At 39.4% G+C, this 26,958-nt stretch overlaps 1 protein-coding gene across 50 annotated transcripts in view; it reads right to left on the minus strand.

The window, feature by feature from the left end:
- Positions 1–26,958, minus strand: part of TCF4 (transcription factor 4) — a 356,138-nt gene that overhangs the window by 15,639 nt on the left and 313,541 nt on the right. For 36 of the 50 annotated variants that reach the window (XM_045456837.1, XM_045456828.1, XM_045456825.1 and 33 more), the window contains 4 exons: positions 21,826–21,893; positions 20,587–20,665; positions 17,926–18,002; positions 14,980–15,183 (listed from right to left, as the gene is read on the minus strand). In XM_045456837.1, coding sequence (XP_045312793.1) covers positions 14,980–15,183; positions 17,926–18,002; positions 20,587–20,665; positions 21,826–21,893 — 428 coding nt within the window. The remainder of the gene's footprint in view (positions 1–14,979; positions 15,184–17,925; positions 18,003–20,586; positions 20,666–21,825; positions 21,894–26,958) is intronic. The other 14 variants (XM_045456838.1, XM_045456831.1, XM_045456855.1 and 11 more) reach the window with 1 other exon arrangement.

A 26,958-nucleotide genomic window follows, 5' to 3' on the forward strand; every position in this document is an offset into this window, starting at 1 on the left:
CAACTCCTCCAACATAAACAGATTTCAAAGACATGCAGCTTCAAATTAGGTGGCTGTTGGCAAGGGTATTTTAATGTGGGGATGCGTGCAGCATCCTGGTAAATATCCTTATCCTGATCCTTGAGCTAACAACAAACACCACAAACAAAAAAGACATTCAGTGTTTCTGCTCTCTTTGTTTCCAGGGAGTATTGTGAAAGTAATTATTCTGTTGTATTTAAGAGGCCTATTTCATGGATGGGAAAATGTATTAAATTTCATTTGGCAGTTATTCAATCCTTGTTAATGTTATCTCCAGAGATAACTGCTTCAAAGCAGGCTTTCAGACCTCAGTTCCTTCTCTTCTTCCATAATCCTTCTAAAAGAGTGTAGGATGGGAACTTTAGGAAACTGGTCATTAATTTCTAGACCAAGTGACAATGATACAAAACTAGATATGCTATCAGAAACTTTTTGGTATTATCAAAAGAAAAGCTTGTTATTCATGGCATCCGGTTCAAAATGTGTCTTTTGACATAGGTGTTTTTTAGAAAGAAGAAACAAAACAAGGAAATGGGACAAAGAAAAGAGTCCTGGTAACTTTTACTTTTCTCTCTTCTCTTCCTCTTCCTGTTTTTCCATAAACACAAAACAAACGTTGATGGGCTTTTACTGTAATTAGACACCCACTGACACAGAAAAGAGTTTTTGTGTCTGAACTGTAATCTCCCCATGACATATCAATTAGACATGACAGTTGTGGAGGGCTAGATTTCAGTTTCTAGGATCCTGCCAGATCTCTGTCATATTAGAGGAAAGAAAACTTATTTTCTCCAAGGTACAAAACATTGTTTAGTCCAGAAGTGCATCTTTTAAAGAGGTGGGAAGTGGTCACGCAAACTTTAATGGCTCACAGATGGGTACCCGGAAGTTCACAAAACGGTGGCACCGGACGGATACTGCGAGGAACAACACCGGAGGCCCCGAGATGTAGCAGAAAACAAGACCCACCTCTGATAACCAACTCCTTTGTGTGAGAAAGTTCTAACATCTGGGACACTCTTCAACCACAAATATCACTTCCATATTTCTCAGTTCAAAAAATTATCAGACTACTTTTTAAAAATTCCTGTGATTAAACATTTAAAGGACTTTGCACGAAAAGTCAGATCTGGATTCGCTTCTTCTGTTTGGATTTTGATTCTTGAGAGCCGTTTATTGGGAGAAGACTTCCTCACACCAGAGAACACCTGTTTTTTTCCCTAGAAATCTCACAGCCTCACAGCTTTGTTTATGCTTTGCCTGAAAGTTAAGGTAATTCCTTACTGGGCAATTCTTGGAGATTTATTGAATGCTTATTCTCCAGATGATAAAATAATTTTCAAGAGGATTTAAATCTGATGTAAATGACCCCGGCCTTGGCAGGCCTGACCTGTCACATGATCGGCCAGGCTGAAACTCCCCTGATGTCCACCAGCATGGTTAAAATGAATGATTCTGTGATTTAGTTCGAGAGATGCAAATGGTTGTTATCTGATTTCAGTTCATCTTTTTTTTTCTTAACTCATAAGTTCCATCTATTAAAACTGTTTCATTTCTCTCCTCTGTATCTCCACCCTCTGCCCCCAATTCTCTACAACACTTTCCTATAGGGGAAACTGTAACTGGATGCATTCCACCAAGTAAGAACCTCAGCAGGTGGTTAACAGAGTCCATTTCACCCCTTCTTGCCCCAGGTAGCAGGTTAGTAAGTAAGTGGTAGGCAACTAAACTTAATCCATGTCTGCTGAACCGAGTCCATCTAGCAGAGAGATTATGATGAAAGTTTGCGATTACTTGTACACGGCTTCTTTTGTTTGCAGTGAAGGGAAAGACAACTGAACACCTGATGTGTGCCTGGGATTCGGGATCCCCGAGCACAGACACACCTGCAGAGCATACAACTGAGGGGCTGGCTTGCACATAATGCGTGCTCTGTAGCCAGCCCGGGAGGTCCATCCCTAGGGACTTATCTTCACCTCACTGGCCTTCATTTTTTAAATGCATTTCTTATCATCCCAGTAACACATGCTTATTGTAAAATATTTGGAAAGGAAGGGTAACAAGCTTCCCTAAACCGATGAAACACTCCTTCCCCATCACTTCCTAAATATCCCCTTTCTGAATGCTATATTCGCTGCCCGTCAACTGTTCCTCTGCGTGTCAAGGTTCTAGCACAGCTTGTCATTGTTCTGTGGGTCAGGTCTAAGATCGGTACCTTGTACATCTGTGTCCTTCACCTGGACACCACAGGGCCATTTGTTCCAGGTCCTTCCTCTTTTCAAGTTCCTTAATCTCCAACTTTAGTTACCTACCCATGGCTCCCCATTGGCCACATTCACTCCTGCATCAGCAAGGCCTGATCCAAGCCCTCCCTGCTCTGCCTCCCAGTGCTGGCTTCCTCGGCACAACTCACCGACCACTTCTTTTTTATTAGTCCCACAGATCCCCTTATTCCAACTACTCCTTGACTGTCTGGGTCTCTAGAACTCTCACTATCTTGCTGGGCTTGGACAGGGCTCTCCCCTGACTATTCATTATGGACACTGCCCTGAAAAGCACTCACAGATAGTGCTTAATTAAAGCGCAGGGCACTCGCTTCAATGCTTTTGTTTGGCTGCCATTCATAAAGCTTACACTTGTCTTGAGATGTAAGTCTCCCAAGGGCAAGGACTAGGTATACAGGACATTGTATAGGATTGTAATATTATCACGTGCAATTAGATGCTTCCTAAATAGTAAACGATGAAACATGTGGCATGTATCTGTTTTACTATCTCTGAAATCTATAACGTTTTGATATCATCAAAGACACATTTTAAGGGTTTCTATCCACAAGTAAACATTTTTTGTTTAATTCGGCAAATGCCTCTGAAATGTCTACTGTATGCAAGGCACTATTCAGGTATTTGTAGGAGAAATCATAAAAGATAGACACGTCTATTACTTAAGGTTCTTACAGCTTAATGCTGAAGACATGTAAGACAAACTTAAGGGAATGCCACGAAGGAGTTCAAGGTTACGTGGGGTTTTAAAGGATGGGCAAAACCATATCAGATTGAGAAACCAGGGACTTCCTTCTTAAATAGGCTTTGAATGATGGGTAGAATTTTGACACAAGTTACCTAAATATATTTTTAAAAAAAGATGACGTTTAACATCCATGAGATAACATCTCACCTTTAAATGAAAGTTTCTGTTTTTACATCGAGAAGTGGCATTATTTTTGGTATTACACAGATATATGAAGAAGCAGCTAAGGACTATATATTAATGTGTTTTCGTGTTGTCAGACTACATATTTTGGACAAAAAGCAGATTTTTGTGAAGCGCTTTATAAACCTCCACAGCTTTACTACAAAGGGAACAACACGGGGCATTGTGGACGCAAATGGTACCTCACTGTATGTGTGTATTATTGGCCCGAATGATTCACTCTTATTTAACTGCAGTGAAGTCTTTCATCTCCTAGCTATACAATAATAGTTTCCATATGACCAGTGGCTCTGCTATAAATAAGATCAAAAGCAAAAGAAAGGATTTAATAAAAGAAAATGACATTAAAGGTAGCATTAAATCAGGGGGGAAAATACCAATATCCAACTCTTTTTTTGTTTGGTTGGTTGGTTTTTTTGAGACCGACGCTCCTTCCCCAACATGTCCTGAGAAGACATTTGACAAGAAGTAGGTATGTACAAAATCCATTTGGGTATGCCTTAGAGTGGTAAAGATTAAGTTGGGGGGCAGTGGGGAATGTGGGGGTAGGGGAGAGCACCCCCAGTTAGGGGCAGGCTAGGGGCAGGCAACCAGCTTGTTTCACGTTGGAAGAGTTCAAGGGAATGTGTCAATGGCAGGCATCCATCCATTTCTCTGTCCTCTTCTGTTCTATTTAATGGAGATAGACTTTTGGTAATCCAGAGATTCTCAGAGAATCCTAACATTGCTCAACTCTCGTACATGAGTTCTGAGAAAGGAAGTTTTTTTTGGCAATGCACAGTGACTTGATATGAAGAGCCAACTTCCCAAACAAATTCCCTTCTAGTTCTTAAAAAAAAAAAAAAAAATTACAATGTTAATCTCTATTCCCGACTGGATAAACAGCTGCTAATAACCCCCAGCTCTCAGGGGAGGAGGTTGCTTCCTTTCATCTGCAGACTGGTGGATATCTGCCGTGCACTGGACTTTAGTGATTCCACATGTTTCTTACTTTGCCGTTTTCAAAACTGCCCGGGTACTGGTCTGGCCAATTCAGGTTTCTTTCCTCCCTTAGATTGTATCCATGGACTTGGAGGACATACGCAGTTATGGTACTACTTACTTGAAATTGTAGTTCTTTTACTGTGGGTATACTTAAAGAGGAAATTTAAGTGCTTCTAACATCTAAAGGAAGTTAAACTCTTGGACCTTTGTATTTGAAGCCCTGCGAGGGAAAGAACCCTTTTGGTACCTTTCACACTGAGCTAATTATTCACTCAAGGGCTGGCTATGTTCAAAGATACTCCCTTCCTAATAGCATCACTAATGCGATTACTTGCTTCTATCTGTTTGTGTACTAAATAAAGGGGCCAACTTCACTTTTTCCTCTGCTAGGAAGTACCCCGCAGAAGGTTACAGGGCCAGCCAGCCTCCAGTCTTTCTCACTTGTCCCTGAGCACCTGCTTTACTGGTGACCTCAGTTCTACACCTCAAGATTCAGACATTTCGCAAAACAGCTTTTTAAACAAAACCCAGCTGTTTCCCATCTAGACTACGGGGGGAAGAATTTGGGCAGCTCACAGAAACATTACCCAGAGACTACCATTCCCCAATAACTTTCACACACTTGCAGCTCCAAACGAGACCCGTCCATGTGCAGAAGCCAGGGAGAAGGCAAATGTAAAATTAAAATGTGGAAACGCAATACCCTGGTTTTTGACAGTAAGTCCAATTAGTTGCTTGAAAATGAATGTGGCTATTGTATCAGGACAATGCTTCCCCAAAGATGTCATTTAACTAATATTGGACAGATCTTTTGGTTAAACTCAACTTTATAGTTGTAAGATGATTTATGGATATAGAGGAAGCTATAATTATGCACAACTGTGAATGTCAGCCAATTAGGTAGAATCCTCGTGTTTCAGAAATGCAGCGTTCAAGCTTTCTAAAATTTTTTGCCTTTTTATTTTATTTTTTTTTTAGGTTTTCACTCCTAAAGCTGCTATGCCTAAATTCTTTCCTTATTTTGAACCCATTTTACACTTCTATTTTCTAAGCAATTAAGACACTTTTGATTTGAAAAATTTACAGCCACAATAAAAGTTAAAATAACACGACGACCACAGATTTTGAAAAAAATATATAAAATGGCCAAGGCCTAGTCTTGGCTTTTAAACAGTGCCAGGTTGCTCCAGTATTTTCTGTTTTGGTATGAATGACATAACTGAATTACTTCATGAGCAGCTACTTTAATTCCTAAGGGTGGAAAATTCCATGAGTTAATTTAATTTGGATGTAAAAAAATATACATGAAAACTCGCTCTTCCTGTGGACTCTCATGTGCAATATCTGAGCCAGTGGTTGGAGTTGCCGGGCTTCGAGGAGGGGCTTTCCACCCGGGGCGCCCTGGCTGGTGCTGTAAGGGCCCGTCTCATCAGGCAATCTGGGCACATAAGATCCTTTATGTTCTGCATATGTTTTTAATCATTTTATTCTCTCGCTCTGCAATGCCCTTCCTAGCCTGTCCCTAACTGCTGAAATCCGATGCAAACTTCTAATATGAGCTCAATGACACCTTTTCCAGGAAGGTTTTCTTAGCTGTCTCCCAAGGGTGGGCTATGTTCATCCTTCTCTGAGCTGCTTCTCTGGTCACTTCATAATTCCACCTTGTATTACAGTCGGTCACATACTTGTGTTATCACCCTCCCAAGGTCAAAGGCCCACAGGATCAGAGGATCAGAGACTCTTACACACATTTCATAACCCCCAAAGGATCTAAGGCACAGAAGAACACAGAATGAGGGAATGAACATCTGTTTATTTTCTAATATATATAATATTATCTTTCTCCCAGAAAATCTGCTTTCTCGAGAAAAAATAAGGGTAATACTCCTTTTTTTTTTTAAATATAGGGGTCATGCCTTTTCCAAACTATGGACAGTTTAGCACAGTGTCGTTGTCCCCAGTAAAAGTTCAATAAAAAATATGAAAATGACTGTCATTAAAAGCATCTCCCTGGTTTTTCCTCTATTATTTAAGAAGAAAGCAAAGTAAAACTATGATAACGCCGAAGAGTCTCTTTTAAATATGCTTTTATATTTTAAAAGTGAGGAAAACAATAAGTTTTTGTTTTTATTTACTAAAAGTTCATGACACCAGGGTGCTAAACACATACTTTAGGGGAAAATAATTAGAGAACTAGGCTTGTTTTGTCCTAGAAGCAGAGAAAGGGAATCTTTTGGGTTTGACGGTCCAGTGCAGACTGACGGGTCTTGTTTCCAGGTCACGGGGCCTGACTTGAGTAAAACAGGTATGGGTGTGTGTGGTCGGGGGCGGGGGTGGAGAGGGGGAGAAGGGCTGTACCTAGTTTGGACTCCCTGCTGTGAGATCTGGGCATGCATCATGTCCTAACTACTCGTCTCACGGGTTGTTAAGGGTTGTATTTAAAACCTCTGGGCTTTCATTTGTGTTTATGCAGAAATATCAAACGGTGAGTTCAAGGATTCTTAAACTGTTGTAACTAATCCATGGTTAGGGGAATTCTTTAAGTCAGACAGAAAAAGACAAATACTGTTATATTTTCATATGTTGTATGTAGAATCTTTACCAAAAATTCAAAGAAATAGAAGAGCAGAATGGTGGTAGCTGGGGAAAATGGGGAGATATTGGTCAATGGGTACAAACTTCTTGCTTTAAGAAAAACAGATTCTGGGGTGTGATACACAGCATGGGGACAGTAATTAATACTGTATTTTATATTTGGAAGTCATTAAGAGTAGATCTTAAAAGTTATCACCAGGCACACGCACACAAGTCATTATTGTGAGACGATGGAGGTGTTCACTAACCTTATTGTGGTAGTCATTTTGCAATATACATGTGCATTAAATCATCAAGTTGTATACCTTACACTGACCTTTGTTTGATGTCAATAACATCTCAAAAAGCTAGGAAAACTTTTAAAAAATAAAGAGAATTTCTTCAAGTTTCTTTTTCTTCTCTCTCTCTTTTTTTTTAAGTTTTCTTAAAATAAAGTACAATATTGATATAGATTAAAACAACCTTTCAGTTGAGACTGCTAATCTGCTCTCAGAAATATTTGATAATTGTGGAGATTAGGAGACACGGTGAAACACTATAGGTAGGCAAATTACCTAATCAAAGAGAAAAACCTATATTGGTTTCTACAGGGTAGTTCTGGAAAGATGATGCAGATGAGTAAGATCTTAAGTGAAATTCTGTAACAGGCTATTAAAGATAGTTTCGAAGTGCTCTGAAACAGAGGCGATGACCTCTCAAACTCCGTTCGGTTCCACCAAGAACAAGTCTTTGCGGACAGACCTCATTTCCCCATTCATGGGAACACTGCATGCCTAGTGTCTTGTGATAATGGTATGGACAAAATGAGAGAGGGCGGACAGCAGGACAGTAAAATCAGTTGGACATAACTGGCTGAAATATAAACCCTAAGGCAGGGGACGGTGTAAGCGTACAGAGAATGTCTGTAGCACTGAAACTCAGGCCTGCTCTCTGTGTCCTCCCCTGGTTAACACTTCTATTCGAAGCTTTGATGAGGGCATTAATGGCACCCTGGCAGAATATGGCAGGCAGAATATGTGACTGAATGGGGACCGAAAGAAGACTTTTCCACTGGAAACAGACTGAAGGCTGCAGCGTGAAATTCAAAGGCAGAGTGTGAAGTCTTGTACTGGTACCACAGTTAAGAGATGTGTGGCTTATGGATTTCAGCTGATCACAAGTTCAACATTTGTCAGCAGGATGATAAAGTCATCAAAAATGGTGAAAGGGTGTTGTTAGGTGCCTTTAAATGAAGACACAACACACTGAATGGGTTTGGTAATAGATCCACCCTGATGACTCCTTGAGCACTGTGTTCAGTTGGAGATTCTACATGCTAAAAGGTCCTTGAGAAAGAAAGCATTCCTTTTCAACTAGGGAGAATGCACTGGACAGTCATAAAATCAAAACTTTTTGGGGGGAGGGGTGAATATTTGAAGATATAAATATCTAGCCCAGAGGGAAAAAAAATACTGAATAGACAGTTTTCAAATGACTGTAAGTTTCTAAAGTAGCTGTTGGGTTGACTTAGCTTCAGGGGACAGAAAAACAAGGACTGTGCAGAGAAGTAAATTTGGGTTGGACATAAAGAAGAATCTTCCAACATCTGACAGAAATGGGCTTTGTGGTCAATTAGAGCTACTTATCCTTGGAAGAAGGGGCTGAGAGAGGCTTGTTGACTGCTTGGCAAGGGATTTGTAGGGGGATATGGATGGAGAGGATACCTAAGATCCCTGATATCCTATGGTAACAATTGCTTAGAAATGTAATATGTGCTCAAATATACATAAAACTTTATGAAATCAAAATTCTGGGAAGATATAAGAGGAACATGATTGAAGATGACAAAGCCTCTACGGGTCATACCTTCACTGAAATAGAATTTTCTGACTTCTACTACTCTCATGACTACATCCCACTAAATGCTACCCAAGATAACACATCCCTGCCCATTACTCTCTTCTGCTGCTTGAAGCCAAGGAGCAACTAAAGAAGTGCCTTGCGGGGGGTGCCTGGGTGGCTTAGTCGGTTAAGTGTCCAACTTTCGCTCACAGCTCGTGAGTTCAAGCCCCGTGTCGGGCTCTGTGCTGACAGCTCAGAGCCTGAAGGCTGCTTTGGATTCTGTGATCCGTCTCTCTCTCTGCCCACCCCCCACCCCCACTTGCTCTGTCTCTCAGTCTCAAAAATAAAAACATTAAAAAGAAAAATAAAGAATTGCCTTGGGTTTCTATCGTGCTGAGTATTGGGTAACGTATAAGATGGCTGAACCAATACATTGTATACCTGAAACTAATAAGATAACATTATGTGTCAATTATACTTCAATAAAACAAAAATAGTTTTTCCTTGGGTTTCATTAGTTTCAGTCAGCAACGAAAAGGTTCGTAGTATCAGCCACAGTTTTGAAATTGCTATGGTATTGGGTTAGAGAGGAAGTTCGCAATGGCAGTGTGGTATTTAGTACAAAGGGTGCAGCTCCCCTTGCTGGCTTGTCTGGTTTCTATCCTAGCTTGGCCATTAACTAGTGGGCGTCCATGCCTGGGTCACTTCCCCTTTCTGGGCTTCAGTCTTCAGCAGTAAAATAAGGGCCTTGGGCTAAAAGACTTCTGGGGTGCTTTTAGAATCTAAAATTCAATGGTCTTAACTCTCTTAAGAACTATGAAAGCAAAACTAAGTTCAGTGTTTATCTCATGAAGCCCTACATGGTAGAAGTTCTCATATGTTCAAAGGTCAGTTAAGTAAAAAAGGTGCTTTATCACCCAGTGAATTTTCTTCTGATAAATTCTTTTTAACTCCAAACGAAAATGTTATGTAAAGTGGGAAACTCATCTAGGATTGGCTTGTATCTGAAATGTGCGTTTTCTGAAATGCAGGCCACAACCCAACTTGGAGGTTCTAGGAAGGGGTCTCAGGGATGCTGCGGAGGATGGGTGTGGGTGGGGAGTTTTACAGGACTCCTCCACCCCTAAGTCAATTAGAGCAACCAGGTCCTTAGGTCACTACTCATCTACCAAGAGACAATGGCATCCTTCCCTCCCAGGTAACAGAGCTGAGTCTCTGCTCTCTGATGAGGCTTGGTATATTGCTGCAGCAAGGTTATTTGTTTTATTTTTTTGTCTTTTAATGTTTATTTATTTTGGAGAGAGAGAGAGAGAGAGAGAGAGAGAGAGGGAAAGTAAGTGTGCGTGAGCTGGGCAGGGGCAGAGACAGAGGGAAAGAGAGAGAATCCCAAGCAGGCTCCACAGCAATTTGGTTTTAAACATGTGTCCTTTTCTACTAAACTATGAACCCCTTGAGAACAGAGACCACGTGGTACCACAGAGCCTGGTATTTGGTAACCACCTGATAAATATTTTTAGAAATGAATAAATGGACTTTAAGCAAAAAGGATCTGGAAATCACAGTAACATTATATATTAATAGCAGAGGAGTTTTTTTAGCTAAATGATCCCTTTGTTCCTGACTCTACTGACAAGTAATCAGAAGCACAAAGTCACATGAAGACATTTTTGATGTGGGTTTTGTTCTTAATCAGTTAAAAGAGGAGATTAGGTCATCGGAAAGGCTTTCTTTCAGGTCTCATCTGTGGATCTGAAGAGCGAATGAATACTGGAGAGAACTATATTTGAAAAACTGCCATTTCAATAATTTACAAAAACCTAACGATTTAACATCAGGATTAACCATGCAGGTATCTGAAGCACAGGGGGGTTATATCTGGGTAACCGTGTCTAATGAGCTTAGAGACAAACCCACCTGTTTCTTCATTCTCTCACATTCAGAGATTTCTGCTTTGATTTTGTCAGAAACGTGGGTGGTTTGAGAAAGAAAAATACTTTAAAATTTACTTCTTCATGACCCTAGTAAGGGGAGCTCACTACACCTCCTGCCACTTAGCACAGACATGCTGATTTAAGAATAAGTGTTAGGCGATGTGGGTTTTAATCTAACATACCGCAATGGAGGAAAAATTCTTTACCTCTGCATTTGGGTAAAGAGCTTCTGGGAACTTGGCCACAAGGTACCTGGGCATTCTTTCATCAAGGAACATTTATCACGATTTGAAAGTCCCAAGCTCTCACCACCCTAAAATTAGTTCTGAAGAGGGGCACCTATAGCTATAGGTAGTAAACAAAGAACAGGGAAGGTGGAGGCATTGTATCCGAGTTTAAAGCTGGCTTCATGAGCTCAGCCTCCTCAAGCCTTCTAAGGCCCATGTGACCAACTCCTAAGATGGACGCCATTATCATCCTCAAAGGGCTCCTGGGGAGACTGCCTGAGATAATGTTTCTGGAGCATCTGGCGGAGGGGCTGGCAACTTGTGAGGCAGTCAGAAAACAGTAGTTTCCTTTCTCCCCACCTTGAAGATTTATTTGCTGGGGGGGGGGGGTACAAAAATGTAATACATGGTACTCAAGGAATTTATAATCTAGGTGGTAAGGCAAAAGCCACGCCTGCATGGCTTACACATGACTGGGTGAGAGAAATATCTAGCCAGCAGTATGACTCACAGAGCTCTGGAAAGTAGAAAAGAAAATGGACTATCATAAGTGGCTGCAGCAAGGGAAGGCTTCCTGGAAGAAGCAGAATTTGAGTCAGAGCTTTGAGAGTGGTGGAGAATGAGATGGACAGAGAAACGTGGGTAGAGCAGGCTAAGCCCGACAGACATAAGAGAACTACCTAATGAGAATGTACACGGCACGTTCTGGTAAAATGCACAGACTGGTCCTGCTGAAGAATTGCTGCATATTGGCACGGTACACCTAAGGCTTTTGGTCAACGGTAATGGCGCTTAACAAACCGGCTTAGGAAACTGGTCTTTATTTTGTAGATAACGGGAAGCCAGTGAAGGTTTTGGGGCAGGAAAGAGCATGGCCAAATATCATCTAGAAAGCCTGCAAGGATACAACATTCACGCCAGCATTATAAGCCATGCTGCTGTGAAAAAAAAAAAAAAAAAAAAAAAAAAAAAAACCTTTCATTATACTAATACTTAGTAAATCACTGAAGACCTACTCCAGAACTCCAAGGAAAACATTTTATGAATCAAAAGCTAAGTACAATATGTTAGCAATTAAATGAGATAACATAATAGCCGAGGCAGAACCACAGTTTTCCCCACCACGGTTTCAAGCTGCTGCAGAGAGAAATGCTTCTATCATCTTCCAAGTTATCAAGCCATTTTGTTTTGATTTTCGGAAGGCGGGGAGAGAGGAAGCAAGAGGATGGAGGTCAAGAGGATGCAAAGCTGTCTGTTCTTTCATCAGAAGGAATTATTGAGGAGACTTATAAAGGAGATTTGCTCAGAACAGAACTAGCCCTGGGACGGGTCTTAAGTTACTACAACTGGCTTCTCCTCCAGAACAACGAACGAAGGTGTGTGTAGCTGGAAAGAAACACCCACCAGTGTCCTCTGCGCTGAAGTTTCCGGTGTCTACCTCCCACTGCTACTTTATTTACTGCAGCTGGCCACAGTTTTATAGCCTGTTTCATGTATTAAAATTCAAATGTGGAAAACATTACCAGTATCCTCCTTGAATTTTTTTTTTTTGTTGTTGTTCGGGGGTGGGGCGGAGGGGGGGAGTGGGTTTTTTTTTTTCTCTTCCCCTTCAACTTCCTTTTTATTGTGGAATGTATCAAATGGTCAAAGGCTAACTTCAGACTGACTAAATTCAAAAACTATTTCCTTTGTTCTTATGTTTTTGTTTGAAAATTCGTACCAGTTTGCGCGAGGAAAGAAATGACAATCTGATCTCTTTCACACACGTTAGGGTTTCAGGCTGGGAAGCTCAGACTCTGTGGACCTGCTGGATGTTTTTGAGAAGAAAAGAGAAAGACCGCAGAACCTCTCGTGGTTTAAAGGGCAGCAGGACATCCCCATGCCACGTCTTTGGAGTTTGTCTACTGCCTGGTTGGCTCTGCGGGCATCCTTGACTGAATTATAAACGTCTTCAGATGAGTGAACAGGAACTTTTCCTCATCAGCAAAACTAGCAGCTTTATTGCTTCTGCATAGCTTTTTTTTTTTTTTTCAAAATCAAATCAGAAACGTTTCTGTGTAATATTGGCCGATTATTTCCCTCCCTCTGTTGCTCTGCTCGAGTCTCTCCCTTTCCCCTCCCCCAGGTCAGTCCAACTTCCCATCTCCAAAGTTGACTCCAGTCCCTTCCTCCTATCCCACCTTTGAATCAGACTCAAGGGGGAGGCAACTCAAAGGTCAAATAGTTCCAAAAAGTATAGTTTATTATTTTAAAGAACCACTTAACCTACATCTGGTATTTAAGAGCAAACTTTACATATTTATGGAAAAAATTGTCTCTGAAGCAATGCCCTGGGTGCACATTGCATGCATTTAACATATGCAAAACGAACACAGCTACAGAAATTAAACTATTTTTCTCTTGATTGAGAGCAGATATAGAGAAATGGTTATAAGTCACAGATCTGGCTTTTAATAAAGCCAGATTTCTTAATTAAAAGCAGTATTGTTTAAACATTGTAGTTTAAAAAGAAAAGAGCTGTACAAACTAAAACCTCATATTATATGCATCCCAAGTGTATTTAACACATTACCTGAGGCCAAGCTAAATTAAAATCTAGATTTTCCTTTTGTAAACTCTTAGCAACTGCCATGAATAGACAAACAATTTTTACTCAATGATGAATTTTTAGGATAGAGGTCAAGGAAAAGCAAAAAAGAAAAAAAAAAAGATTCAGCTTTGGCATTCAAAAATATCCTTCCACGTTTTAGAAGTGAGTTCATTGCTTCTATTTATAAACCAGTATTTTTGGTTTCAAATTGGTTGCAGGTTTCCATAATACACTGCTCAGGATGGTACTCTCAATCCTACTCTCTTATTAAGAGAAACCGAAAGGAGGACAGAAGAATCCTATTGAGCAAGAACTGAAAGAGCCTCCGAATAACCTGTGCTTATTTTGTGTTCTCCTCTTGGAAGCATCAGTAAACAAGAGATGCTACAGTGGTAGCAGAAGACAGACCTTCATCCAAGCAACTTTTTAAAGAGCCTACAAGGTACAAAACAGGACACTAAGGTGTTTGTTGATCAGGCAGGAGTTTATAAGAAGCAAAATTACATAGAATCACTAGTGATTAATTCTCCACCCATTCGGTCACCTTATTGTCATCACTTAATATTTTGTTAGGAAGATTCTGAATTTTCATAATCACCTAAATAAAAAGGGTGCACTCCCAAATCCTTTTCAAAAGCAACGGGCCGAATTGAAATTCCAGTTGTAATACAGACAAATCGACTTAAATATTATTTAAATACACACCTATTCATAAACGGGTAGTGATTAATAAAACTACTATATCTTGAATTATACAGTCTCACACCATATATTTAGACCAATAAACATACCAGATATTTCTGCCTCCCATACTCAGCATCAAAAGACATCGATTTGGATTCTTCAATAATAGTAAAAAATTTCAACCTGTTCATATCTGAAATGCCAACAATGTAACATGTACAAAAGTGGGTCCTTTAGATGCGTTACTAAGATGAAAAATTTAAAACACCAGCAATGACCCAGAAATGTCCACCTAGGTATATACTCAGGTGACATGAAGACACACGTCACACAAAAACTTGTACTCATAGGAGCATTATTCATAATAGCCAAGAGTGGAAAGGACCCAAATATGAATCACCTGATAAATGGATAAATATAATGTACACCTATCCAATGGAATACTGTTTGGCAATAAAAATGAATGATGCTCTGATACAGGATGAAATATGTATAAACCTTGAAAACATTACACTAACTGGAAGAAGCCAGTTAGAAAAGACCATCATGTATTGTATGATTCCAGTGATAGGAAAGATCTAAGATAGGCAAATTATACAGACAGAAAGTACATTAATGTTGCTAGGGTCCAGGGAGAGGGAAGAATAGAGAGTGACAACTAATGGGGATTTCTTTTTATTTTTCCAGGAGATAAAACATTCTAAAATTAGACCAGTGATGGCTGCATGACCCTGTGAACATACTAAATAAAACTGTATTTTTAAACTGTACACTTTAAACAGGTGAATTACATTGAAGTGAATTATATCTCAATAAAGCTGTTTTAAAAAGAACAAAACAGCAGTAGTAGTATTTATACTTGAAATTCTAATTCTGTTAGGATCAGTAATTAAAGAGTCTACAAATCACTTACCATGAGTGAATGTCTGTTGGCTGAAAGAAGACCGGTTCCATACCCTGAGCCCAGACCACCCATTGCTCCATTATGAGAAGGTCCAATGATTCCATGCATGTCCCCATGACCACCAGGCATAGCTGTGGATGGGCCCACTGCATGATTCCGGAGAACGTGAATAGCATCATCCAGTCTTTCTAAGCGATCTTCAATTCGGCTTTGCTGTTGATTAACAAATGATGCGAAATTGGATTTAGTCTGAAATGCATGCAGAGGTTATAGAAACAAAACCTGAGTTGGCACAAATCATCCTTCGAGGTTTTGAATATATGTTTCCAATGAAATTTATTTCATTAAAACAATAGTAGATGGTGACCTTCCTAGAAAACTAGTAGAAAATGTTAATGGTATATCATAGTGTTATTTGTCATGAACAAAGTAATCTTCTAGGACATTACAATGTACATCTGCTATACTAGGTTGCATTTGCTTGAAAGAGAATTTAGATTTACTTTAGAACAAAAAAGTCTATAGAATGTAAGAAACATTGTAGCAGGCATTGGTTAAGGATTTCAAAAACTTAACAATGAAAAGATGATGCATTTATAGTTTCCCAATTAAATTATCTTCTTGGATGCATATTTCCTTCATCTCCTCTATAGCATATGATACAGGGCTACGTATCAAGTCAGAGACAGGTAAATGCATACAGACTATAATTTCTTATTGAGTACTATCTATTTTTACCAGTGTGTCTTGTTTTCTATCTATTATCACCAGCTTGTGTGTGTGTAGAGGAGAGTAGGAACTCAAAATGGATATAGAACAAACATTAAAAAAATGTTGTCCACCAAAGTGGTATGAGATTTCATGACTGAAGAATCACAAAGATGTGAATTAACTGCTTACCAGGGGCTTCTAATTGATTTCAAAGCCCTTGCTCTGTATAAAATTCACCTTATACAACTAAATTATAGAATTCAAAACCAAGTAACTTTTTTTTTCATTCCAGCCACTAAGATCCTAGTTTTCTGCAACTAGGAAAGGTCGATACTATAGAGTTTGTGAGGAAAAAGGACATGTAGATGTGTATGAACTTTTTTTGGTATGATCAATAATGATATCAAATAAACACCTGCTTGTCACTTTGCAGTGTGTGTTTTAAAATATGCCATCTCACTGGCTCTTCATTCTCCATGTGTAAGGCAAGCAGGGAAGGATTATCCCTTCCATACACATGTGCAAATGAGGCTCAGAGAAATTAATTATTAACTACTCAGTGTCACGATGCTGGGAAATGGTATAGTGAAGGGTTGAATCTAAGTCTTCGGACTTCAAATCTAGTGCTGCTTTGTACTGGATCATGCTACAGTCTACTTTGACTTCCACTGGGCTGTGCCAACAGATGTACTAGCTCCACTGCATGAGAAAAACAATTTCTAATTATTTTATACTGACAGAAGGAATGTGTGTCTAATACAGTTAGTCTACGGTACAGAGCATTTCTGATCTGGTGGGCTTTGGTGTTAAGGGACCTCCCGTAAACTCCTAGCTGCTACTTATGAAATCTTTGACAAGGTACTAAACCTCTTTGAGTCTATACTTCATAATTTATAAAAATGAGAACGGTAATACATACTTCCACATGTAAATGTGAGCATGAAAGGAAGTAATACACGTGCCTATCATCCTTTCTGGCTCACAGCTTCCTTGTGGGGAGAGCAGTTTCTCCTTGTGAATCCCCTCGTGAGTGTTGAGAATTCAGAGGACTAAACCCATAGTTCGTAACTACAAACCTAGACTTCATGGCTATACAGTGGCACATAACCTAGTTTTGACAGCTGGGTCCCAGAGAATAACTGATGGAGGTAAACACTTAAAACTACTATGGGCTCTCTGGAAGTGGGCTGCGGGTTAATTAATTAATGTAGGCTAAGCAGGTAGTGCATACGTTTGTCCTGCCCTGTGCCTGCCTTTATTGGCCCAAATGCATGGCTGAATGATTCCACACTACAGCAAAGAAGACCACAACCAAGGGGGAAATCCACCTTTGTATTTCCATTTTTAGATTTTCCTTAATTTAAACAGTAAGCCAAAAGAGAAGAAAGGAAATTCTGGCCTGCTGCCAACACATTAAGTTAGGCAGATATCAACCAATCAATGCCTCTTCCGTGTTCTATCTCAAAATATGGATGAAAAAAGGGAAAACCATCCTTGAAGGGCTGAAGAGCTCCTTGCTGCTACCTCTCCCCATTTGATTCATATAGCGACCGAATACCACCCAGAGCAATGTTATTTCATGCACATTTTCAGCCACATCCACCATGACTTGAGAAAGACTACAGTGTCAGATAACAAATTATCATGGGATGAGTACTTATAATATTAATTGCACTCATGGAAATTTTCAGCTACTCCCTAACGGAAAAGCAGACATTTAATGACATGAGTCGATTTCTAGAAGAACCAAAGCGAACATGGAAACAGATGGTAGACTTCTCATTCAGAGGTAGAGAGGAAAGCCCTTACAAGCCTGCCACTCTGGAAAGTAAGGCAGAGGTCTCCTGATCTTCAAGTGTTCCAGCCACGCAGCTCGGCGTGACTCCAACGCTCTCCTATCAGTAAAGTGATTCAATCGTTGACAAGGATCTTTCCCAAAGACAGACGGATGCCACTCTCTCTCCAGGATTTTTAATCTCTTACCTGGCCCTAGGTATTTGGAGCCCTCAGGCTTACAGCATCTGGGTTACAATCTACAAACAGCAACAAGTATATATATATATATATATATATATATATATATATATATAGTCTAATGACTCTGGCTCTAACCAAACTCGTGTGCTTAACATTAGTCTAAAGTTCCCCGCTAGTGAAATAAGAACCCTAGAGAGTCAACTAGATGCAAAAAGAGAAACGTGGTATACAAAGTGGCTAGAGGAGAGAGTAGAAGATGAGACTTACCAAAGAGTGTAAGGGTCCTTCATAATTAGGAGATGATGAGGCCTGTCCTCCATTTCTGGACCAAACAGCTGTGCCTGCTGGTATTAAAATGGAGGTTACAGTGAAATCTACATAATCTGAAAACAATCTCGCAGACATTTTAAACAGTCCTTTTAGAAACAGCGATGCTGAGTTTTCATTTGTACAATAAGGTAAATACATGTAAACTTCCCATACAAGAATTCCGGGACAAGGAAAACGTTTTCAACTCAGAATTCTCTCAGGCTTCTTCCTAAAAGGGCACATTTAACTGGTTCTGAATTTTAGTTAGACAATGGTTCCTACCAATGGTTCACAGATGGTAGTGAAGAAAAGAGGTCACTACCATGGTCAAGCCACTTTTAAGAATGCAAAGGGGGATTCTGTTACACCTTCATTCATGCAAGCCCAGTCTGTGGAACCAAAATTCTCTCACCAATGCAAAACAGCACTGCTACGGGTTTTAAAAATGATCCTTAAGAAGGATAAGCCTTCCAAATTTTTTAAGGGAATAAGATTAGTTGGCAGTGATCCACTAAACCAGAAATTTAAGAATTCAATATAACAACAGTAATAAGTAGGTAGTTCCTTCTGAAGAAAATGATTGTTTTGTGATTCACTGAACTTTATTTCTGCTACAGTAAATATTATATGCCTAACCTGCAAAATAAAAACCACTTTTCAATTTAAAATAATGCATGCTACATGTGGAAACTAGGAAATAATTCAAGGAAGAAAAAAAAACCCTAGGATCTCACTGTAATCTTACGCCCTGACATGGTTAGCATTTTAAAACTCCTTTCTTTCTGTCATTTCTGGGTGTGCATGTATGTGTATTTTTATGCTAAATAAAAGTAGGACATTTTGTTCAATTACTTTTAGTGACAGAATATGGACAGAGCCAGCTATTTTCAGTGTGAAAATAGCAATTTATCCGCATATTTACATCTTCATAAAGTTCTTTCTTCCTAATATGTGGTCTTTCATGGTGCATTAGCAGGACCCCAAAGCGGCCTTTTCTCTGTGTCTTCCACACGCCGCATGCCGCTCAGGTTTCGGGCATTTGTGGTGTTTTCTGGAACGATTTGTGCATCACAGCTTTCCTTTCCTCTCTGGAAGTGGACCAGCAGAACGGTGAGCAGCGGATTCTCGCCGAGCTCTGGTACCGCTGCTCCTGCAGCCTCAGCAAATCCCACACCCGTTCTGGGCCCTAGTCGGCTCATCTGTAACATCAGAGCATCAGACTAAAATAGTCGTGCTCAAGCCTTACTAGACTCTGGACGTTTTTCTTTTTGTTCCCCCAAACTATAAAATAGATGAAATCAGAGCTGCTTTGTTTGAAATAGGAAACTTGGAGTTCTCCCTGCTCAGGCTCCCTCACTACCTGCCTCACTGGGCTAGATGTTGTCTCTGCTCTTCTCTCGCTCTGGACATTGACTCCAGAGCCTACCGGTATAATACTGACCCAGGGGTCTATAATAATTCTAAACTTCCCTTTCCTTCCTGCCACAGGGAGTGTTTCACGGTTGTTCCATTATCCTCTTAATACCATCTCTGCTTCCTTGCAGTTTCAATTCTGTCCGTCTGGACGGGTGGACCTAAAGGTTCGGCTATCCCTCTCTATTCTGTGACCACCCCCTCCGTGTGAACAGAGGCTTGGAAAAGGCTGACATTCGGTGCTACCCAGGCCACGGCCATCACCTCTGAATTCAAGCTCTGGGCAGTCTGAAACCTCCCATTCTTTACCAAGGAACCCAGTGTCTTTAGGATGGGCACGTGAGTGCCGTAGGCAGGGAATAACAGGAGGCGAGGAGGCGACAGTTAGACAAGTGACTCCACTACAGACACAGTAAGGTTGGGTTTCAATCAGGTATAGATGCAATTTAGGGTTTTTTTGTTTTTTGTCTGTTCGTTGGTTTGCTTCTTTTAGAAGCCACATGTCCTCTTTCCACAGAACAGAGACGTGCACCGGATAGGGCCTTCTGGAAGCATTTATACTAGAAGGGCAATGAGCCTCTTAATTGGAACTCTGAAAAGTGAAATGCTTTACTAACATAATTCAACAACTTATAATTTTATTGTTTGAAGCCATAGGTCATGCTAATTTGTTATATGTTAAAGGCAAACATCTCCTTTTACTCCACACAGTTACTTCCTAATTTATTTACAAAATTATAGTTTTCCTCAAACATGCCAATGATGTGGGCTTTAAAGAGGGAATGTGGAAAGTCTAAAATTTCTATAGGAAATGATCCTTTTGAACTGTCTATATTTGATGACTATATAATTTATATTCATATTCCTAACTGTATTAACTGGGCTTTCTCATCAGGGATGACTTGTTGGGAGTAGGTTATTCTGTTGAACATCTTCTACAGAGCTAAGATCAGTTTAAGAAGTAAGTTTTCTGTATGCCTGTGTATTCTAAAAACATCTAATTTTTAAGAAAACTTTTGGATGTAAATGGCTATACTTTCATATGGCAGTCTCTCTCTCTCCCACTCCTTTCCATTTGTCTGTTCGGGAATGTTATGTGTGGCGCTTTTGGAGGGAGTGAGTTTCCGCCTGCCAGACCAGGAAGCATGAGAGGGAAAGCATTTTCGCAAACCGGTACCGTGGCGGGGTTGGATTTAGGTACAGTACCTGAGAGAGAAGGAGGAGAGCCGACGGGAGTTGAAGGGTTTGATGAAAAGCTGTTGTTAGTGTGATCTGGAGAATAGATCTTAAAACAGTGGGGAGAAAACAAACAAACCCTCATTTATTAGGAATAAAGAGTCAACAATTCTTTCAACGACAAAGTGTCATTCCAGTCACCTAAAAATTGCAACTTACAAAACACATGTAACAATCAACTGTAGCACCAATATTCTCAAGTGGAAACTTTTGCAATTACTTTAATTTTCCAAAATAAGGATTATGAGGTCATGGAAGATGGTATGGACAGAACTGAACAGGCTCAGCTGACTGTACTTCTAGTCCTTTCCCTCCCATGTCCTACCATCACTCTGTGGCCACGAGTAGGTCACATGAACACCCCAAACCTCCCTTTCTTACTCCATCAAATAGGTTAGACAGCATCATCCCTTATGATTTTCGTTCATTTCTTCTCCATCGTGATTAAGGCATTTGATGCCAAGGCACAGGAATGCCCAGATTAAATATAAACTTTTACTTAGGTCCCAATGCTAAATCAAATTTATTTTATGCTCCCAATGGTAAGGAAAAACCAAGTTAGAGCAACAAATCTCCACTTACATTTGCAAATGACCATGTTTAGCTTTTGAAGACCATACGGGTATACTCCCTCAGACAAACGAGGGGGTGCTACTTGGTCACTAGTGAACATGCAAGAAATGTCCCATTCTCTAGGCTCCTCGCAGTGGACGGGCAAGGCAAAGAAGCCGAGTCCCTAAGTGCCGATTACATGACAATTTCTCACAGACCTAAGTTATGGAGTTACGGTCACTGTTTTTTTTTTTTTTTTTTTTTTTTTTTTTAGTAAGTGCCTTTTCCAAAGGGTTTTAGAACTGCCCCCTGCAAAGTCTGTCTTAGCTGGTCAATGAGCCCCATATGATTTTAGAGAAAAATAAGAAATCAAGATAGACAATCTATACACCACAAGGCCCTGAGAATATCTGCAAATCCATAACTGAGGACTGCTTAACGCCATTGTGAGGAGACAGGCTGGAGGGGTCAGCCATTCGCTGGAAGCTTCAGAACTCTCTTCTCAAATTTTCCAATAATCATTCTGCAAGAAGGCTAGCATTTCCAGAAATCTAAGCTATTTGCCATTCATTTTCTACAATTCCAAATGTCCACTTCTGCTTAAAGTTCACCCTTCCACAATGGTACATATGAAGTCCAAAGTCAATATTTCCTCACCGAAGCAAGTGCTTTCCCCAGAGCATCTCCAGTCTGGGAGCTGCCTGCTGCCCCGCTTCCTCTATTTGCTGCAAAAACAAAAGGCAGAATATGAAAAACCAGGCAGTGAGACGTCTAACAATTTTCTATTCCTGGTCCATTTACTCACAATCTAATTGCATTTTTAATGCTAATTATAACACATTAATCTTTAATTAGCATTAATTTGTTTGCTGAGGTAGATGTCAAATATATTCATGTTACTTTTTTTACAGATAAAATATAAACCTGACACTTTGGTTTAAAGATGAAGTGTTTCAGTTGCTATTACTTGGCCCCCTTGTTGCCTACGAGTAGTTAGTGCTGAATGGTAGGTAGCACCTGAAGTTCATTGCTAAGAAGTATGCAGTACTCAGGACTCTGAAGCCCTCAAAGTTTGCCTTTTCTCTGTATTTCATACAGTCAGTAGAATTGTCTTCACAAAGAATTTATGTCTCCTTTCCATTTTTTAAAAAAATTGATACACAGTAAAACAAGGTGCTCCTCTCAGCAAAATAAAACAGGAAGTCTACAACAAGCCTGGCTTCCTAGGAGAGAAAATATTTTTAATATTTTAAATAATACATATTCTCCACATACTCAGGTCTGTGTTTACATTATAAAACCCTGAACTAAAAATCAATAAAGGTCTCAAATTCCAGAGACAAAATAAGTCTACATATTCAGAAAATTATCTGTCATCTTTTAACACTGGTATTTTTAACCACAAAAGAGATTCTGAACCAAGTACTGTTACTAAAAAGATGCAGATTCTAGCATGTGATTCAAAGTCAGCTCTGTTTAACAGTGTTAATACAACACCTACAACATTTGGCATATTACATTTATTAAGGCCTCAACATTAGCAAATAGACATAGTATTTAAATAAAACCTATTAAACCCAAGGACCTGGTTTCACTATTCTGTGAAATAAGAAAAGGAAATCTTAAGTCAACTGATTAATCCAAGCAGAACTTCACTGCATACAACATAATTGAAAAAAAAAAAAAATTCCCAGGCGTAACCTTGACCCAAGAAAGCACACTTTGCTGACAAATGTGTCATCTGCTTCCAGATCTGTAAAATGCAGTAGTCGGGTCAGATCTCAAGTGGTTGAATTCTCTGCTTCTCTAGGTTATAATTTCATTCTCCTGACTTCTGCTTAGCATAGTTAAATTATGCTTGCTATTTTTATATATTTATATGTTGGGTATGTCAGTTGGATAATCTTTTGATGTGTGCTTGATTTGGTTAACAAAACCCACACCCAGATTCATTCGTTAATTACTAAAACTGAAAGAAAACTGGTAGGTGATAAAAAAGAACACAACCACTTTATGACAAAACAAAACTATTCTTTTTTATATCACAAATTCATAATATAAAAAGTATATTGGTTATTAGCACTAAGGATTATGGGTTGAAGTGCATCTTTGAAATGACGGTCAGACATACAATTGAGCTGGTGGAAGGAATTCACGGATGTCAATAATATTAAAAATACTTAAATGTAAGAGATAACTGAAATTCTATCTCCTGTGAAAATGAAAATTTCTGCATTGAGGAGTTCTTTAAAAACAAAAGACAATTCTAAAGAGAAAACAAAAAAGATTTTGAAAACACAGAGAGCACTAACATCTTTTTAGCATATATTATTGATGGTATTTGGGGGCAAGTATATACATTTTTTTCCTACAAGCAGTATTATCAAATATACCTAAAAATTAGATTTATCAGTCAAACTAATTTGTGATCTGCTTGATTAGAAAACAGATCTTTGTGAAATGGAATTTCAGAGCCACACTAGAAAAAATTGTATTATCTAACAAAAAAAAACCCCTAAATCAAAAGAGACAAGATATCGTTTCAAGTACAAATGAACTTTGCTACAGTTGTAGCTTTGAAAAGATTAACTCTTCCTTTGAACAACTTTAAAATGAGAAGGACAAACTTTTCAAAATATATTTTCATGAAAACTCATGGAAGTGTTTTAGGAACATAAATGTTATACAAGTGTAAAATCACACTTTAGAAGAGATAAGATATATCAGTGGGATTACTTTTTGTCCTACAACTTTCTAACTAAACTTTCTATTAGTGCCTGTTTTATAGAGGGAGATACTAGGACTCAGGAACTAGAATAAAAACTAGCATCAACTGCTAAGCTCATGTTGTCATGAAAATGTTTCAGAAAACTACAAAGGCTACTCGTGGAGGCACTGGTGAGAACAGACTATGTTTTTCACATGAAGCCATTCCACCTTGTAGCAGCTGGAGGGCCAGTCCTAAGGGCTTAAATTTCAAAGCAGTTTACTGGGGCCAATTTGCCCTTTCAGTTGGAATGCCTTTTGTTCTGTTCCAGGAAACGCTGGAGAAGACACATTTTCGAGCCCCTGAACATGTTAAGCTACATGGGCCCTTCTCTTAAAGATTTCTCTTTTTGTGTGACTGATAGGTCAAAAGGCACAGATAAACAGAAAGTGAATTTAAATTCTCAAATGGCATAATCTTTTTTATACTGAGTAGTAATAGGTCATGTTTGGCTAAACATACTTCTAATTAAACTTTGTGCTCATCAAGTCCACTTTTATGGCTTTAATGTGACGGGACTCAATTACTGTTCCAGGCCCAAGTTTTTGTCAACTCATATTGTTAGAAATTACCAAAATTCTCATATAAAGGAACAGAGATAAAAACTACTGTTCCTACTAGGCGACGCCTGGATTGATTTCTTGATATTTTAGCTCTAATCAATTTCTCTTGCTCAAGAAAAAAAAACAAAAACAAAACCAAATCAGTCTCTAAAGTGGTAAGGTAAATAGGAATGGAAGATGAGCAGCTATTAAAAGGAACTGCAATTTTGTAGGAGGATTTGAGACTGCCAGCCCCCAAAGCATTATTCAGATGGCTTGAACACAGGTGCTGTTGCTGGCTAGAAGTTGGAGCAGAAAGAAGGGTCTGGTATCTTTGGTTTCATGTGAGACCTTGGTCTCAATCTCAGCTTTGTGGAAATGGCAATTCCTATTAGAACACACCCTAATCAAAACACCAGGATGATTGGGCACTGGCCCCTGAAAATCAAAATTTGGAACAATGTGTCATTCCTTTATTGCACACCCATAACCTCAGGCTGGAAACATCGTGAAGATACAAAAGGAATAAGGAGTGCAATTCATAGTGTATTTGTCTGGAAGATAATGACAGCTTTAAAATTTAGGATTTTCTGAATTGTGTCTAAATGACCCTCGTGTTCTTAAACTATTAGAAGCAGCATACAGTGCCATGAGCTCCTCTCTGTAAGATGACAAGAGAAGGAGCTTTTCTAGCACTCTTCCTACACATGAATAAAGACTCAAATAGAGGCTATAATGCACTAATATTTAGCAGGAGGGATTCCTAGGAATCCAAGGGGGAGGAATTGGGCCCCATGACCATGTGCAGGAAATGGACGAGAAGACTTAAATCAAACTAGTTTATTGTTCTCCGTTGGTGGTCTTTGTAACTAAGATGCCATGTCACTGCTGGATAAAATCCATATTACTCTTATGCTCTGTGCCTGTTCATCACCCAACTGTATTTGAAGGCTCAAGATTCTTACAAAAGACAAAGTGAATATTATGTGACTACTCTAATAATAAAATTACTGTGAAACCAAGTCCTCAAGGGGAAATGGACATACTGTTTCTACTAGAAAAGCCACACACTAAAATGCATCATGTCATACAAACATGTCATTAGGAGTGAACGTTGTAAGCCAGATTAATTTCATGAACCAGATAGATATTCCAGGGTAATCTTTAGCATATGTTGCATTAAATCAATCTTGGTAGTCTGTTCCTTCAACACTGTTTGGTTTGAGGTTTAAAAACATGGGAAGTACCATGCATTAGAAAGCAGGCCAGTTAAAGACTAATGAAACAATAATAGTTATTATAACCATTATGTTAGTTTTATGCCCAATTCCCTCCGAGGGGAAGAGAGTGTGTGTAGCCTCTAACAACCAGGGGTCACACCCTGGGAATGTATACAAATGGTATTTCCCAGTGGGCAACTGGAGCACTCTTGTCCTTCAGGAGTCTAGAGGACTGTGTTAGAACAGGCAGTGCTCTCAAACCTTTAGATCAAGAAGGGGTTTTAGACATCGTAGGTAAGAAGGAAATATGTAAACAGTAAAATATATAAGGCTGCTGTTCTTAGAGATTTCTATCCTCTACAAGCTGGTATCTTATAACTTACTACACTTCCTCTGCGTGCATGCTCACGTGAAGAGGCACTGGACTGGACTGCTTCTGATATACACCCAGCAGCATTACATCCAAAGAGTTTTAGGAACAAGGTTAAAAGGCACTGATGGTGGTAACTGTGGAAGACTCTGGATTTAGCTCCTCTCTAACTGGGGACTGTACCAGTTGAATTACTAAGAGTCCATGCTGTGTCCCATGCATTATATTCATATAATTCCAGGAGCTTAATAGGCCCTTCTAAGTCACAAATGTCTAAATAATCTCCAGAGTTTGTTGGCAAGGCTTCAGAAGAAAGTAGTGGACTATATGCCACAAGTAAAATAAACTACAATTCACTCGAAAATCTACGGATGAATGTGTCATTAAAAAAAAAATCCTGTCATTATAATCTGGGTAAATTTTGTCTTTTTTAAGTATTTCTTAAAAAATGATATTGGGCATTTAAGGGCAAAAGAAAACAAAACAAGAAACAACGATCACTCTACCAAGTCAAACACAAGCCATCTGAAACCATGGCGAGCATCTTCCATTTTTGAAATGCAGAGGACAGAACCAGGGGCAAAAGGGGCAAAGTGACTCCAGGGGGCTCCCTTCTGAGGGTTCTGAGCTTACATCTCACACCACGTGCATTTTGTTGCTCTAGGGGCAGGTCAGGACATTGACTGACTTCCAGGAAGACACATTATAACGCGAAACTCAGAAGTGGGGCCATGATCTGAACTGAAAAAGCAGCTAGCTTCCTAAGACATCAACGCCATTTATGAAAAGATTGCTTTGCCTTGCACTTTTTTACCAAGAAAACTTGAAAAATGTGATGTCCATGTGTTAGTGCTTGAACCCCATTCTTACGGCATTAGTATTGCTTATAGT

The sequence above is a fragment of the Leopardus geoffroyi genome, chromosome D3 (genome assembly GCF_018350155.1).
Source record: "Leopardus geoffroyi isolate Oge1 chromosome D3, O.geoffroyi_Oge1_pat1.0, whole genome shotgun sequence".
Lineage (NCBI taxonomy): Eukaryota > Metazoa > Chordata > Mammalia > Carnivora > Felidae > Leopardus > Leopardus geoffroyi.